Source organism: Colossoma macropomum, unplaced genomic scaffold (assembly GCF_904425465.1).
Source record: "Colossoma macropomum unplaced genomic scaffold, Colossoma_macropomum, whole genome shotgun sequence".
Classification (NCBI taxonomy): domain Eukaryota; kingdom Metazoa; phylum Chordata; class Actinopteri; order Characiformes; family Serrasalmidae; genus Colossoma; species Colossoma macropomum.
The window spans coordinates 13,713,972-13,732,195 of record NW_023494794.1 but is presented as its reverse complement, the minus strand read 5'-3'; the positions used below and the strand labels follow the sequence as shown (position 1 = coordinate 13,732,195).

At 39.8% G+C, this 18,224-nt stretch overlaps 2 protein-coding genes across 2 annotated transcripts in view; both read left to right on the top strand.

Annotated features, from left to right (window-relative positions):
• The window catches only part of LOC118815074 (platelet glycoprotein Ib alpha chain-like), a 19,974-nt gene extending 14,863 nt beyond the window's left edge, over positions 1–5,111 (top strand). Inside the window, exons 2-4 of the mRNA XM_036581007.1 lie at positions 922–990; positions 1,334–1,762; positions 5,034–5,111. Of these exons, the coding sequence (XP_036436900.1) occupies positions 922–990; positions 1,334–1,762; positions 5,034–5,111 (576 nt within the window). The remainder of the gene's footprint in view (positions 1–921; positions 991–1,333; positions 1,763–5,033) is intronic.
• pja2 (praja ring finger ubiquitin ligase 2) lies at positions 5,090–18,224 on the top strand. The gene is made up of 9 exons (XM_036580300.1): positions 5,090–5,201; positions 6,192–6,426; positions 6,819–7,773; positions 8,135–8,302; positions 8,624–8,809; positions 15,058–15,172; positions 16,816–16,930; positions 17,393–17,508; positions 17,922–18,224. Exons 2-9 carry the CDS (start codon positions 6,222–6,224, stop codon positions 18,006–18,008), a joined length of 1,947 nt encoding a protein of 648 aa, XP_036436193.1. The 5' UTR covers positions 5,090–5,201; positions 6,192–6,221; the 3' UTR covers positions 18,009–18,224.

Below are 18,224 nucleotides of genomic sequence, written 5' to 3'. Positions count from 1 at the left end.
GATTAGTTTTAATAGGTTAGTTTTATCTCCCAAAAACTTCATCACAGTCATCACTGATGCTGATAATTTAAGAATATACACACAAACTGCAATTTTATACACACCACTTAGGAGTTGGATAATTAACCTCAATGGCACACACAATGGCATTCACTGCTAACTGAAATGTGTTCAATTGTGTAGGCTAAAGACCACTCACTAAATCTAAAAGGCACTCACTGCTCAGTGGAAAGATGTGTTTTAGTGGCAATTTGGCATATTATAAAAAATTAAGAACAACAACAATCTACACATTGGAACAGGTGTGCACTATTTCTTTATTATACCTTTTGGTATATAAGGCCACTGTTTCAGGTGCCATGACATCACAACATGGACAACATCTAGCTGTGGTAGAGTGGACTCAAAGTGGCCTGGAGGTTACCTTGTTGGCTTGTTTGGAAGAGGTTTGGGCAGAAGGCTGGATAATTAGTTCTCTTTGCCCTTTTCCTTATTGTACACACGTCAGCAAAAATACAGGCGGTCCCATAAAAGATCCTTCACCAGACACTTGCACACAACTATTTAATAAAATAAAACTCATATACTTGATAGGCACTTTAGTTTCCTTCCTAGACTAATCTCACTTATTTTTCCCTCTCTACCTCAGGGTGCATGTAGGCAGCAAGACTTAGTCCTAGCAGTCTTACTCCCAGCAGCTAGACAGTTCTAGCTAGACAGTTCAGTTATGGCTTCTCCTTAAATACCTATAACCCCTCCAAGTGGACTAAACCAAAATTACACTCAGGTAAGTGGTAAGGCAAAATAGTCACATTCCAGTTCAAAATACAAATGTATTCAGCATTTAGTTCAAGTGTATACTTGGCACATGTTCAATGTTAGCAATTAGGTCATGAACAGTTTTTGTTTTTCTTTTTCCAGGCCAACCTGTGTATGCAGGCCCACCAAGGGGACAGAATGACCTTCGCCGTCACTCTCACCAGGAAACAGGTAAGTAACTGTCTCTCTACATTATTTAAAATAAAAGGCTCAGTCATACTGTTATCTCTTCAGTCTTTGTCTATAGCTGTTGGTGATATGCTAGACCAGCTAGCATCATCACAACAGCCAAGGAAATATCACCTTATGTATACCAAAAACTGTTGCAGAAAGGCTGAAGAATGGTGAGTGAATAATAAAGGCATGATTTGACTGCAATGGTTTTGGGAATACTTTATTCAGTTTGATGTACTTTTCCAGATAAAAAGGATTTCTACACAATTGACATCCAAGCTTTTGAATGCTTTTTATTTGTAGCATTTTTATAAAGTGGCTCTGTTGACTGTCTCTACAGCCTCTACTACAGGAATCAATCTTCACCAAGAGCTCCACTCCTGCACCCAGGCACCCTCCATCCCTTTTACCTTCAGTTGTGGTCAAATCCCCAGCATTCTTCACCCAGTTCTCCACTCCTACAACCAGCCCCCCTGCATTCCTTACACCCACAGTTGTGGTCAAATCCCCAGCAACCTTCACCCAGAGCTCCACCCCTGCAACCAGGCCGCCTCCATTCCTTGCACCCATAGTGGTGGTCAAATCCCCAGCAACCTTCACCCAGTCCTCCACTCCTGCAACCAGGCCCCGTCCATCCCTTACACCTATTGTTGTGGTCAAATCCCCAGCAACCTTCTCCCAGTCCTCCACTCCAATGGGGGACACATTCCAGCCATCACCTCTAGCCAGACTAGGCTCAGAGCAGCTGTTGTCCCCATCCAACCTGTTGGCAAGCCAAGAGTCACAACAAGGTTCAGTATCTGATTATAATCATTATAAAAAAAAGAGAACACGAGGGGATGAATGTAGCATTCATCTACTGCACAGATAGTGTTTGGAAATTCAGCTGCTTGAAAACCTAATTATGCAGGGTTTGTCCTACTGCCCAGGAAATGGGGTGTGCCTTGTGCTTATTTACGAGAGAACAAAACTCATGATGTTTGACAGGAGTGGATTTTTTGACATTGAATCGGTCTCCTATACCCCTATATGACTCCTGGTTTGACAGTGTCCATAGACAGACTAGGACACTCTTTGTCAGTTGCAATTTTGTCTGTTGTGGGTTCATATAAAAAGGGCCAAGGGTGTTTATCACATCCTAAATAGCAAGCGAGACAAAAGGTTACCATAATAACATTGAAACCTTTTGGATGGTTATGTGGCTTCCACATACTCTACACCCCTCTATACTTGTCCTTTGGAGAATCTGACATGACCTCTAAATTCTGAGACTATAGAGAGGGATGACATTTCTGTAAAATGTTGTATTTTTGGAACAAGCCTAAAGAAGGGGGAAATATGATTAAGTCCTTAGATAAAATACCTAATTAGACAGGTTGGACTTAAAGCCACTTTAACACAATATAATTGGAGTCTATTAACTATATATGCAACCTTAATGATTAAAGTCTGATTGAGTGCACTTGATAAACTCCATTTAATTATTTCTAGAATTATTTTACACTGTTTATCATATTCACTCATTCTACCTTGAACAAACTGAATATATTTAGAATTATTTATTCACACGTTTTCATGTGAAATGATTCAGTTGACAGTATTGAAAAACTTAGTTTAGGTCTATTAATTTAAATTGTTATTGGCAAATGTTAAGGCTATGCATTACCAATCTACAAGATAAATGAATGATGAATAAAAGCATTTGTGTTTACCGATGTTACAGAAACTTAGTTTGACACTTTGTCGTCACCTATAGTCACAACTGTGGATTTAGAAAACAAACGCTGGGCTTGAGCTGCAACAATGATCAAGTATGTTTTGTTTACCCTATAGACGATTAAATAAATGCTGTTTTACCTTCGTTGTTCATCATACTCGATTTCATGCAATAGCAGAGGGATTCTTTACTGCATCCACTTCATCCGCTACAAAGAACGCAAACGCCGCGAGATCCGCTAGCTCACGTGGGTTTCATGCGGCGACTGTTCGACTTGAAGGCTCTTTTCTACCCTCCTTCCCCAACTATGATACGCCAAACATGACAAAAGACGTGCGAGGAAACGCGAGACGGAATGAACATTTAGGACGCGAAAGAGTTTGAGAGACTGCACGCGATAGAGTGAAACTGCTCGAGAGACACTGAAACTGCGTGAGAGAGATGGAAAGTTTATTTACTTGAAAGTGTGCCTCAATCATGTTGACACAGTTCTGTCTTTTTTAGCTTGCCGTCCCAGCGTTTGGTCTGCCACTAAGAGTTACGGGTGACAGCGCCAGAGAAAATGTGTTGCAGAATAGATTATAAGAAAAAAAGGGTTAGAAAACTGTTGTATTGTTGGGGAAAGTCTCATACATGGGTTTGTGAACAAATACTAACTTTTTTTTAAATATACAACTAAAATAGTCCCTCTCTCCTTATTGTTCCAGTATTAATCATTTGCTTCTCACTGTGTGATTGATCAGCTTTCACCAATGTCCTAAATAATGAAGTGTTTTATTAGCATGTCTAAAAGGGTAACATTACTGTTAGGTCAATGCACAAGTATTCAGATGGCTGTAGGTTGTGGTCTAACAGGCTACCGTCTACAAATTACTGTTGGCTTTTTTATTTTACCTTGGTCTTCCACTGGTCCTAACTAAAAATGAATGAAGTAGTGGATTGAGCTGAGGGTGGAGTATGTGCTCCACTTGCAAAAACATTGCTGTTATACTATCAAGAAGCTCAGACAACAGGGAACATATGACAAGGCCTTGACCATCCTGCAGAATACGATTATATTACAATAGAATTTCCTTCTAAGTGATTGTGAGTAAAGTACATAATATGACAAAGAATAGTGTATAATAATGTTTAATAATGCAACAATAAGTAAACAAAATAATATGATACACACTCATTAATAGCATATGACTGGGCTCTTCCAACAACTGGTGGTAGTGTTCTAGATTATTGAAATCTCTAGCCTGCAAACTTTCTTCACAAAAAAGCATGCACGTCCCAGACAGCAAACATACTGACATTACAACAAACGTTAAGTCCACTGACTTAATAAGGTCGACACCCCACTGATTGTTTGCCACTGCTGGTCCACCCTCGGACCACCCAGATTACTGTCCTGCATACAAGCGCTAGCTAGTTTTTAATCTCCTCAAACAGATTTTAATTGCACAGAGACTTTTATTTTAGAAAATAAACTTACACAAATTTTACAAACAACCAAGAGAAAAAAAAATGATTAGGCCTGGTATAAAATGATGTTATAGAAACTGTTGTTGCTGACACTGTACTGGATTAAAATTATTTACTAAAGTAATTTACAAATTATAACTAAAGAAAGGAAGGACGGAAAAATCAATAAATAGGATTATGAGTGGAAAATGAGCGATGATAAGTGAAATTTTGTCTAATACTCCGGCTGCAGACATGCACTCTCAACCTGACATGCGCCACCAGCCTATTAATGACATCAGTGCACGCTCTGCCACAATAGTGTTTTTGACGGTTTTATGAGGAAGAACAGCGAACCACATACTGCTGGGTAACAGGAGTTAAACTGAATGTATATTAATGTTGCCATACTGATAATAAGGTGATTAAATATGGAAACTTTCAAAATAAAATGTACCATGACTATAAGACATGAATATCGGGTTTATTCGCAGAAAAAACAAAAAGGCTACTGAAACTCATGAAAGCCAAGCTAAAGATGATTAGAACCGGTTATCAAAAACTGTAATATTGATTAAAATAGAACTCATTAAGGATTCTAGGAGGTTGTGACAACGTACATACAGACAACGTTCATAACTTTCTGAGGAATTACATTTCAGCGTTGTGCCAATGTAGAGAGCATCAAGCAGACAACACTGTGGGCACCAAAACAGTAATAGTAAGTATTCAAGTAAGTATTCAAGTAAGTATTCAGTGTCTCTTGCGCGGTTTCAGTCTCTCTCGCGCAGTATCTCAACCTCTTTCGCGTCCTAAAGGTTCATTCCGTCTCGCGTTTCCTCGCACGTCTTTTGTCATGTTTGGCGTATCATAGCAACCGGCTGCTCTCGCTGACCACCGAGGCGAGGCGCAGTTCATCTCGAACAAGCCTGTCTCTTTGGTTGTCCGCTGAAACGTAATTGGAGCATATCTGTCATATGACCCTGGTGTTTGACTGTGACGTACGCTGAGTTGCTCAAACAAGAGGGACACAGGAACACAGGTAAAAGCATCTATTGATTCAGTTAGTTAACGTTAGCAAACTGAACTATAACTAAAAGACAGCTTGTAAGAGGATGTTGTAATACATATGTAGCCACGACAGCCTGCTCAATTAGTTACAGCAGGCTGTGAGGCTCAACAGACCCAAACTCTTGATAAACAGGCTAAGTAGCTTGCAACAACAAGGAACGAGGCCCAGTGTCAAGTTTAGCTTGTTAAAAAGTTAATTTCTTACAACGTGGCACGTGAAGCCAATGAGTGGATCATCTTAAAACAACGTCAAAAACGAGTACTATTTGCATATTTATTTGTTAAATGTTAGCTAGCTAGTTAGGATATGTCTCCTCTTAACTCTGTCAACAATGCATGCATAGTACTGCTAAATTTCTAAGAGTGGTGCTTTTAGCAGTACGCGGGCTAATGTATGCTGATATAACGTTAATGGTTATGGTTCTCGATCGCTTTGTAAACATGGACAGCATGAGGTCATGTCATGACATAGCGAAAAGAAGATACTGTCACGTGAAGTACAGTGATGTCTCCTTAATAGTCTAGTACAGACCACTTAACCTTTACAGCATATTACCACTAATGCGATCTGTCATAGGTTAGCAAGCTTAACTGCAAGCTGTCTTAGTTCAGATACCTAACTATATAGTTGTCTCATCACAGAACGTCCTCTTGAAAAGTAATGTAACCTCATAATTCAAATGTTACTTTGTAGTAGAAAAATAGTAGAATAAAATTCCTCCGTAGAATAGCTCATTCGCTTACCTCCATAACTTCACGTAATAAATTTTAAGCTTCTTCTGTCCGTGGTCGCTATGGTTAGTTGTTTTGTTTGATCTGCGTATATATTATAGAGTCAGTTATGTTTAGAGTTTAAAAAAAGACATATTTAAAAGACAGATTCAGGAATATGAGGCATATCCATGTAGCAGCAGTTTGTTCTCATTAAACATGTTTGACAGATGCTTTCCTGCTTTTGCAGTGTGCATTAAATTGCTCCTTGCATGTAGCAATGGGTCAGGAAGCAGGCAAGACGTCCTGGCCCAAACCAACTGGAGGTTACCAGACGATCACAGGGAGAAGATATGGCAGGAGACATGCATATGTTAGCTTCAGGCCCACTCCATATAAGCACAGAGCTATGTCCAATGTGGATTGTCAGGAATTGGAAACACACACTGACCATGAGGAGCACACCGTTGGTATGAATCAGCAAGGTATTAAAACATTTAATGAAGTTTAGAAAAAAAAATAACATTAATTTCACTAGAACTTTATTGTGGGACCATAATAATATTGATTGTGGACAAAATTGTGGTTTTACCCCTGCTATAAACACAATTTCAATTAGTTATGGTCTATAATTAAAATGAGTAGTAAAAGTTTTAACAGCTGGTTGTGATCTATTTGATTTTTGATAACTATCATAAGTTGCTTATGCTAAGAGTACAGCATTACTAGACATGAGAGCATTCTTTCCCATGCAAGAGGAGTACCACTTTTTTCTCAACAGGTTAATTCCTACCCTGAAAACTGCTTGATTAATAATATTACATATGTTACTATATATTCATTAAAAAGGTGTTCATTTAGAAAACTCTCTCTTTAGCTCTTTTAGAGGGGAACATTTCATCAGTGTTTCCAGCCATCGTTCAAGTGCAGTCCTCCAAATCAGTGGACCTGGAGTCAAAAACAAATCAAGAAGACTATGTAAGATACCCATCATCCTCACACATGATGACAGAGTGTGAAAAATGGAGTAGTAATTCTGACTGTAACCCTAGTGCTGAGAAAAGTGCCGGTGCTTTGGCAGTCAGTGATGAGGTGGACTGGAAGCCACCTAATGTGGGCATTCTGAGCTTTGTGAACATTGATTCCTATGAACCGGACAGCAGTGGCGGTGAGGAGGAGGACTTGAACTCAGACCAATCTTGTGCCATTCCGAAAAAACTAGACATGATTTGTCACCTTGGGAAAGACGTGGATGACTTTGGCCACTCACACACAAATGTGCATACAGAATTCTGCAAATTGTCAGATTGCTCAGCCAAAGAGATGCGTCCTAAGTCTGATCAAGAGCATACACACCCCCAGAGGACTGGGAAAACCTATGGGAAATATAGTCTCCTGGGCAAAGTCCAGTCAGATTCATTTAATGAATCAACATGCAGTGGTGGCCCTTGTTCCTGTATAGACCCAGAATGCACCAGCATGCAGGAAGCAGTTCAGTCAGAAATGGTGGTCAGGCCAAAAATCCGAAAACAGACAAGTGAGAGCCATCTTGAAAAAATAAAGTACTCGCAGTCGGAGGAAGCGAGTTGGATATCGGTTGCTAAATCTTTCGAGAGCACATGTGGCTCTGCACCTCCTTTCATCCTCTCACATGCGACCAAAACAGATTCCCTCTTCAACTTCCCTCTTGATGAATGCACTTCGGACAAGACAGAACAGGCAGAGCGAAACAGCAAAGTGAAAGCAAACTATGATGATGATGACGATGACTTCTGGGAAGACCTAGACAACTTTGAGGAGAAGTGTGCATCACCTGAAAAAGGGAATGAGAGGTAGAATGATGTCAGAAGCAGTGCCCTTTAAAGTAACAGTAAAAATAATTGTCTGTAGAATTTAGGGACTAATTCATAGAAACTAATTAGTGGTAAATACAGAAATTACTGGAGTCATCACAGATTTTAATGCAGTGCTTTTTTTCTTCAAAAATGAGGCATGCTGTGTATGAAGTTAGTTATGTCATTTGCCTACTAGCATGATTTCTTCTTCAGTTGAATGTAAGGATGAGATTTGGAGCTCTGTGGGAGCTCTGTTTTGCCAGTTTAGACTCTGCAGCTAAGAAGATTAATGTGGTACGTAAAAGGCTCACATGTTTTAACGTGTGTGTGTGTGTCTATGTTGGGGCGGTGGGGGCAGCTCAGAGTACAGTGAAGGCGAATGGTCTGCCTCATGGACGTCAGACTCGGGGTTGGAAAAGGAGCGATGCTCCAGTGAGGAGAGTTGGGAGACGCTCCCTGGCCTGGATGAGCTACCCAGTTCCGGCTGTAGCTTAGAGGACATTCCCCCACTCAGCCTCATAGAGGGGTGAGTGCAGACTGACTAGCCTTCACTCAGTTTAGTGCCAAATGTATAGACCCAAACACAGCGTATTGTTCTGAATATTTATTCTAAACACTTGTGTATTTTTTTTTAATGAACTACTCCTGTAATAAACAAAATGTTCACAGATAATAAGATATTTAGTTAATTACTGGGCATCCTGGGCCTCCTGAATTTCAACAGGAGTTGTCCTCTGTGGAAAACACAACATGAAACTAAAAAAAATCTTATTCTTGTACAGAATTCTATGTAGTGAAACTCTTTATTTCTTCTGTCTTTTCTGTATGGTATGTGGTGGCATGATAGGGAGCAAATTGCTCTGGAAGAAGGCGAAATCCCATGGCTAAGGTGTAATGAGGATTCTGACAGCAGCAGTGATGAAAACCCAGACAACGCGAGTCAGTTTGTGCACCCAGGCCTCTTCATCATGGACAGCAGCAACAATTTGGAGGATGACTCAAGCATGAGTGAAGACCTGGACACTGAGTGGAGGTCTGGAAGCATGTTATTTTACAGCTGCTATCAGGGTTTTTCAAACCGTATAGCACAAGGTCACTGAATCTGCAATGTTTATTTTTATATATATATATATATATATATATATATATATATATATATATATATATATATATATATATATATATAAAAACACATACACAACCCCAGTTCCAAAAAAGTTGGGACACTGTGTAAAATGTAAAAACAATGCAATGATTCAAAGACCCATTTTTTATTCACAGTAGAACATAGAACACATATCAGATGTTGAAAGTGAGATATTTCACCCTTTTGTGAAAAAAATGAACTTATTTAGAACTTGATGGCCACAGCGCCTCTTAAAAAAGTTGGGACAAGGCCATGTCTACCGTTGTGTAGCATCCCCTCTTCTCTTTTTTTAACAACAGTCTATAAACATCTGGGAAGCGAGAAGACCAATTGCTGGAGTTTTGGGAAAGAAATGTTGTCCCATTCTTGTCTGATGTAGGATTCTAGCTGCTCAACAGTCCTGGGTCTTCTTTGCTGGATTTTTTGTTACATGATGCACCAAATTGGTGAAAGGTCTGGACTGCAGGCAGGCCAGTTCAGCATCTGGATTGTTCTTTTGTGAAGCCATGCTGTTGTGATGGATGCAGTATATAGTTTAGCTTTGTCTTGTTGAAGTAAGGCCTTGCCTGTAAGACGTATTGTCTGGATGGGAGCATATGTTGTTCTAAAACCCCTATATACTGTTCAGCATTGATAATGCCTTTCCAGATGCCCACACTATAGGCATTAATGCAACACCATACCATCAGAGATGCAGGCTTTTGAACTGTGCACTGATAACAAGCTGGATGGTCCCTCTCCTCTTGAGTCCGCAGGACACGGCGTCCATGGTTTCCAAAAAGAATTTAACATTTTGATTAATTTGACCACAGAACAGTTTTCCATTTTGCCTCAGTCCATTTGACGGCAGCGTTTCTGGATCGTGTTGACATATGGCTTCTTCTTTGCATGATACAGCTTTAAATTGCATTTGTGGATTGCATGGCAAACTGTGTTCACAGATAATGATGTCTGGATGTGTTCCTGAGCCCATGCAGTAATTTCCAATACAGAATCATGCCTATTTTCAATGCAGTGCCGCCTGAAGGCCCAAAGAGTCTTTGCAATTTTACGTTGAGGAACATTTTTCTGAAATTGTTCAATAATTTTTAGACACAGTTTTTCGCAGATTTGTGAACCTCTGCACATCTTTGCTTCTGAGAGACTCTGCCTCTCTAAAATGCTCTTTTTATACCCAGTCATGTGAGTTAGTTGCAAATTGCTCCTCCAGCTGTTTTTTTTTACTAGTACCACTTACTCTTCCAGCCTTTTGCCCCTGTCCCAACTTCTTTGGAATTGGGGTTGTGTGTGTGTGTGTGTGTGTGTGTGTATGTATGTATGTATGTATGTGTGTGTGTGTGTGTATATATATATATATATATATATATATATATATATAGATATATATATATATATATATATATATATATATATACACATATATTGTGTGTGCGTGTGTATATACACAAACACACTAGGGGTGGGGGGAAAATCTATTCTTAGATACATTGCGGACGTGATTCTGAATCGATTCACAAATGTCAAAAATCAATTTTCTAAATTTTCATTTATAATGTAGTGCAGCACCCTCTGCATTAAAAGCCAGGTTAGGTCAGGAGTCACAACCCAAATGTAAGGAAGAGCCATTTTGTCCTTTCAACAAAAATCAAACCACTTTGAGAGCCACAACATTTTATGTCCAATATGTCTCAGGATGTGCTAATGTCCTAGTATAGGCTAAAAATCTAACCGAAAACGCGGACTTACTTTGCTCTGCTTTAAGCGTTAGCTATAGCCGCTTTCCTCCCATCTCCGCCAGGAAACTTTTCCTCAAAAGTTGAATAGTTTTTTGTAAAATGTCTTTCAACGTTCAACTGTTTTACGAGGCTGTAGTTGCTTCTTATTCTTGTTCGAATTTTCCCGTTCCACCTTAAATTCTGCCTGAGGCGCCAGAACGTAAATACGGCACTATTTAAGGTGGAACGGGAAAATTCGAAAGAGAAGCTGACTTCATCTTGGCAACTTTTTAGTGTTTGACAGTCTCTCGTTGCAGATTTAACGTACCAGGAAACCAACTGCGCTGCTTATAAATGCGAATAAGTCCATTCGTCTCCAAATGTTGGTCTTAAATCTGTCTCTTTGCCTTTTCATTAGCAACTAGCTAGGTGAGACTGTATTGCTATGTGACCTGCCGTCTGCATGCCAGTTCTCAGTCATTGAGAACCAGGGCTTTCGCGCTATGTTGCACATGTCCCGTCTCGAAGATATTTTACTGACACAGCGACCCCCCCCCCGCTCTCTACAACGACACCAAAACCGAAGTTATAAGATGCATGGACATCCTTTGCCACAGGATCTTATTTCACCGTAACTGTGCATTTTATCGCAGATGAGTGGCAGCTTGCGTCTCATGTGCTCCAAACAAGAGCAGTGAATGAGAGCCTTTTAGTTGACTTGCCACATCACTTCCATTTGATTTAATAATAAAAGATATTTGAAGTAAATTCCTTATGGATCATTACAAATACTTTGCTTTAAAAGTACCAAGTCCTCACACAGTGAGAAAAAAGAAATACTGTATAGAAAAAAAAAAGATGCATTAAGATGCATCGATAATCGTTTTATAATCGCATCGCAGCCCTCAGAATCGTAATCGAATTGAATCGTGAGGTGCCTAGAGATTCCCACCCCTAATGTACATTTAGACACCAATCAGGCATAACCTTATGGCTACCTCCTTGCTTCTATGCTCATTGTCCATTTTATCAGCTCCACTTACTGTATAGGTGCACTTTGTAGTTCTACAATTACAGACTGTTTCTCTGCATACTTTGTTAGCCCGCTTTTACCCTGTTCTTCAGTGGTCAGGACCCCCATGGACCCTCACAGGGCAGGTACTATTTGGGTGGTGGATCATTCTCAGCACCGCAGTAACACTGACGTGACACTGGTACGAGTGGATCAGACACGGCAGTGCTGCTGGAGTTTTTAAACACCTCAATGTCACTGCTGGACTGAGAATAGTCCACCAACCAAAAATATCAAGCCAACAGCGTCCTGTGGGCAGCCTCCTGTAACCACTGATGAAAGACTAGAGGATGACCAACACAAACTGTGCAGCAGCAGATGAGCTATCGTCTCTAACTTTACATCTACAAGGTGGACTGACAAGGTAGGAGTGTCTAATAGAGTGGACAGTGAGTGGACACAGTGTTTAAAACCTCCAGCAGCACTGCTGTGTCTGATCCACTCATACCAGCACAACATCAGTGTTACTGCAGTGCTGAGAATGATCCACCACCCAAATAGTACCGGCTCTGTGAGGGTCCATGGGGGTCCTGACCACTGAAGAACAGGGTAAAAGGGGGCTAACAAAGTATGCAGAGAAACAGATGGACTACAGTCTGTAATTGTAAAACTACAAAGTGCACCTATATCGTAAGTGAAGCTGATAAAATGGACAATGAGCGTATAAACAAGGAGGTGGTCATAATGTTACGCCTGATCAGTGTATATATTACACACACACACGCACAGTGTATTAGTAGTGAATTTGCTCACCTCTACTCTTTTGGGAAGACTTTACACTAGGTTCTGAAACATTGCTGTGAGGATTTAATTGCATTCAGCCACAAGAGCACAAATGCCACTCCAGCTCATCCCAAAGGTTTTTGATGTTGCTCTATCCATCTGGAGAACAAAGTTCCACTGCTCCTCAGCCCAGTGCTGGGGAGCATTAAACTAGTCTTTGCTTGGCATTGGGAATGGTGACGTTACACTTATACACCTGTTTTTCAGCAGGCGGTGGCAGTGCTTTTCTATGGAGAGTATTCAAACTGTAAGTGAAATTGAATGCATGGGTCATCAATGGGTACACCTTGAACCGAAGCTAAATTCACAAATTAGAAGTGGTCTCTAGATACTCTAACATACGCCAATCAGAAATGACATTAAAACCACCTCCTTGTTTCTACACTCATTGTCGATTTTATCAGCTTCGCGTACCATGTAACTAAAAAGTTGCCAAGATGAAGTCAGCTTCTCTTTCGAATTTTCCCGTTCCACCTTAAATAGTGCCGTATTTACGTTCTGGCGCCTCAGGCAGAATTTAAGGTGGAACGGGAAAATTAGAACGAGAAGCGAATGAGAAGCGACTTCAGCCTCGTAAAACAGCCGGATGCTGAGACATTTTACAAGAAACTCTTCTAGTTTTGAAGAAAAGTTTTCTGGCGGAGATGGAAGGAAAGCAGCTAACGTTATAGCTAAAGCTTAAAGCAGAGCAAAGTAGAGCTGTGCTCTGGTTTATATTTTTAGCCCACACTACAATATTAACACATACTGAAACATGCTAGACATTAAATGTTGTGGCTCTCAATGTGGTTTGACTTTGTTGAAAGGCAAAATGGCTCTTCTAAACATTTGGGTTGTGACTCCTGACCTAACCTGGCTTTAATGCAGAGGGAGCCGGTCGGATTCTCACTCATCCAGTTGTGTTTTTGTTATGTGCTGCCAGAGACTGTCCGGGCGCTGCACTTACCCACTTCCAGTTCCACCTTTTGCGTTCCGTCAACATTACATTATAAATTAAATATTTAGAAAATCGATTTTTGACATTTATGAATCGATTCACAATCGTTCACGTCCGCATCACGATGCATCTAAGAATCAAGTTTTTCCCGCACCCCTAGTAAACACTAATATTCACAGCACTTTGGCCACAGGTCCCCAGTTTGACATGCCTGGACTAGAGAATGACTAACAAACTATGCAGCAACAGATGAGCCACTGTCTTTGACTTTAAATCTACAAGGTGGACCAACAAGGTAGGTGTGTCTAATAGAGTGGACACAGTGTTTAAAGTATAAGTATGCAAAGCAATAGGTGGACTACTGTCTGTAGTTATAGAACAGAGTGCACCTATATGGTAAGTGGAGCTGATAAAATGGACAATAAGTGTAGAAACAAGAAAGTGGTTTTATTTGTTTTAGCTGACTGGTGTATAGTGTACACCAATCAGGCGTAACATTATGTCATTATTTATAATCGCATCACAGCCCTCAGAATCGTAATCGAATTGAATCGTGAGGTGCCTAGAGATTCCCACCCCTAATATACATATAGACACCAATCAGGCATAACCTTATGGCCACCTCCTTGTTTATATGTTCATTGTCCATTTTATCTGCTCCACTTACTATATAGGTACACTTTGCAGTTCTACAGTTACAGACTGTAGTCCATCTGTTTCTTTGCATACTTTGTTAGCCCGCTTTTACCCTGTTCTTCAGTGGTCAGGACCCCCATGGACCCTCACAGAGCAGGTACTATTTGGGTGGTGGATCATTCTCAGCACTTCAGTAACACTGACGTGGTGGTGGTGTGGTGGTGGTGTGTTAGTGTGTGTTGTGCTGGTTCGAGTGGATCAGACACAGCAGTGCTGCTGGAGTTTTTAAACACCTCAGTATCACTGCTGGACTGAGAATAGTCCACCAACCAAAAATATCAAGCCAACAGAGTCCTGTGGGCAGTGTCCTGTGACCACTGATCAAGGACTACAAGATGACCAACACATACTGTGCAGCAGCAGATGAGCTATCGTCTCTGACTTTACATCTACAAGGTGGACTGACAAGGTAGGAGTGTCTACTAGCGTGGACAGTGACTGGACACAGTGTTTAAAACCTCCAGCAGCACTGCTGTGTCTGTTTAAAACTTGTACCAGCACAACACCCACAAACACACCACCACCATGTCAGTGCAGTGCTGAGAATGATTCACCACCCAAATAGTACCTGTGAGGGTCCATGGGGGTCCTGACCACTGAAGAACAGGGTAAAAGGGGGCTAACAAAGTATGCAGAGAAACAGATGGATTACAGTCTGTAATTGTAGAACTGCAAAGTGCACCTATATAGTAAGTGGAGCAGATAAAATGGACAATGAGCGTATAAACAATGTTCATTGTTTGTCTGGCAAAAATTCAGATTCTTAACCAAATATTGCCTTGTAGTAATTTCTTGTAACTGATGCCTGAAAAGTATTAGGATTATTTTTTCTTTACCTTTGCTCCTGTAATCGAAATGTGTTTCTATCAGTGGGGCAATGAATTTGTGATCTTAAATGATGTAGACTAAAGTGGACAGCATTGTTCTTCAGGTTGCTGGATGACTTTGAAGAAGGCTTTGGCATTGCTCAGGCCATCTCCTATGTGGACCATCCACAGCTTCTCACTTACATGGCATTAGAGGAAAGACTTGCACAGGCTATGGAGGTAAGAGAGCTATTCACAAACAAAGTTTTATATAAAAAGTATTTTGTATACATAAAGTATACATATGAGATATTGTTGAGACACTGTTACATTGTGTGGGGAAATATTGGTTCCCCACTCAAACTCACTCAAACTTCAATTTTAAAATCTGAATTCCTCTCTGCAGCCTGAGTAAATTAGCTGCAGAATTTACCTTGTTCTTACACAGAGGTAAATAACCTTGGGGGTTTAAATGCATAAATTAAAATGGCACATTACAAGATATTATGCTTTCACTGGGTTTTTGGATGGAACTATGCTAAATGCTAAAATGAAATAATGAAAATGGCACATAAAAAGTATTTCAACTTTTGCTTTCGGTGAGAGTAGCCTGTTGGAGAGAAGGAGCAGAAAAGAGAGCTGTCAGATCAGACAATTCTCCTTCTACATAGCATGCTGCCACCAGCTTCAACACATGAGCCATTGCAATAGTTGTGTCCCTCCTACCGCTATACCTCAGACATTGCTCTTGAGCCCAGTGGATTTATTAGTTGACTAGTCTATGCGACCTTTACTGCCAGTGTTTATCTATACTTATTACATGGCTGTATGTTTGTTTTTTTAACTGATTAACTGTTAACCGACAAATAAGCAATTGTTTAACCTTTTTTATTTTTGGTCAAAGTAATGCAGTAAATTAGAGAATAGCTCTTTTAAAAAAATACACTTATACCACTTGTACGCTTATACCAATATATACCACTTTTCAAAAGAACAATAGCAACAGTGTACGTATTATAACAGTGTACCATATGGAAAAGCTACTATCCCTAATCGATGAGACAAGCAACTATTTCGTCTGTTTTTCTCAGAGGGAAAGTATGATGCACAGTGATGTAATGAAATTACACATAGGTATTCAAAATTAGAAATAAGATGTGATGTAGGGTGACACTGAGCCAAAGCTAAACCCTGTATAATGAAAATAGTTGTGTCTATCACAACTGATTGCTATACATGTGTCAACTTTTTATGCAAGTTTAGTCATATGTACACTGAATTTTAAGTTTAATGCTTCTTTTGATAGCAACAACTGTTTTCATTACACCCGTCATGACATTTATGTTGGTTTTAACTTGGGCCAGTAATGAGTGGCACATACAACTTTAAGTAGCCCATTATATATTCCACTCATTAACTTTTTAGAATTGATCATATAATCATGAACATAATATAGTTGTCAGCCCCTTGGTTTAAATAAAATCAGGTTCTTGTGTAGGGTATGTTTGAAAATTTCGGGTTTTGGGCTGGTTTCCTCATAAACACACACTAACGCATGGCCCCTCCAGTCAGTACTACGCCTCTAGTTGGCTCTGACTCTAATTGAATATTGGTTAAGGATATGCATTTTCTTTCAATCTAACTCTGGGTAATAAGTAATTTTTTGTATAATTTGAGATTTTTTTTAAATTTGCAGTGTAGTTGAGTAGTAATTCAGTAGTGAATTGTTACATCTTTGACTTAAGGTTTAGCTTTCAGCTGCTCTGTACATAATTATTTTTTATTAATATTTATTATTTTATATCCAGATGAGAAGCCAGTTTTATATAATTTTATCTGCAAAATGCTGTCTTGGTGGTGATGTTAGACACTGTGTGTTCTAGGCAGCATTAGCTCATCTTGAGTCACTGGCCATAGATGTGGAGCAGGCTCATCCACCGGCATCAGAGCAGATCATTGACTCCCTACCCCACATCAAAGTGCTAGACGACCATAGGGGTAAGCCAACATGCTTCAGGAGCAACGCCCCATTTGTCACATTCACAATGTGCAAGTATGCAACAAAACTAAAATTAAATGAGAGATTTTCTTATGGTTAAGGACAAAATTTTAACATGAACAGACATGAACATCCAATGCAGAGATTTGACCAGTAAACAGTATACATTTATGCATATGACCTTATACACACTTCAATGTTCTATAAACACATTTTCTCATACCGTACATCCCCATTTACCCCCTTGTCTGAGCTCCTGTGTCTTAACCCATTTCCCATTTTGGGAAGAGGATAAAAATAAAAAATAAAACACCAGGCAATTTTAATGAATCTGAAGTCGTAACTCCATGTAAGAGAGACTTTTTTAAAATTTAAATTATTATAATTTTTTTTTTTATTTAAAAAGAGCATGTATGAACTAAAAATTCTAGATTTTGAAGGACACTATTTTTCCGGTGCAGGACAGGAGCAAAGCTGTGCCGTTTGCTGTTGCGAGTATGTCAATGAGGAGATAGCAACACAGCTGCCATGTCGCCACATGTTCCACAAACTCTGCGTCACCCTCTGGCTCAGGAAGGTACTGTTTATATGCTGGTTCTTTTTAATCAAATCTAGTTACCCAGTTTAGTTATAAACAATATTTGGCACCTTGAATATTACCTTAAAATTAAAATCCATTAAACTTTATACCCATTAAAGGTACTAAAGTTTCTTACAGCTAGGCGAGTAGTTTTATTGTTTTGACTTGATTGGACATAGGCTATGCTAAAGAAGAAACGCAACAACAATAATATTTGTAGATTTGTTTGATTGTGGTGCCTAGTCTTATGCCGTACAGACTTTTGCAACTTATCTGTAGCTTTTGCCTAAAGCAATTACAAGTTCTCTGGTTGTTCTCTGGCAATTGGCTTACCACAACCCCATTCATTTTGTGCAGCAAACTATATGTGCTTTATATTGGTATATGTTGCATTTTGCTGTGTTCTTCAGTCTGGCACGTGTCCAGTATGTCGCCATGTTCTAACCCCTGCTCTGAGCGAACCCACATCGTTCCTCTCCAACCCAGAGAATCCCTGATCCAGTCCCAGCGTAGCAGGACAAAGCCAGTGAACAGCTGCAGCCATTCAAAATACTTCAAGAAACATTTGGACAACAATCACTTGCGTCTTCACAAACAATGAATTATGCTTTAAATATGCCTCTTCTGCTTTTACGATGTATAAGGGGATGTTCAGTCTCAATTAACATTCTCATGTTACAGCTCATGGCCACAAAGAGGCAGTGCAAGATCAT

Coding starts and splice junctions, on each gene's coding strand:
- pja2 (XM_036580300.1), top strand. CDS start 6,222: ATGGGTCAGGAAGCAGGCAAGACGTCCTGGCCCAAACCAACTGGAGGT. Junction 7,774..8,134: donor CCTGAAAAAGGGAATGAGAG/GTAGAATGATGT, acceptor CGGTGGGGGCAG/CTCAGAGTACAGTGAAGGCG. Junction 15,173..16,815: donor GACTTGCACAGGCTATGGAG/GTAAGAGAGCTA, acceptor TGTGTGTTCTAG/GCAGCATTAGCTCATCTTGA.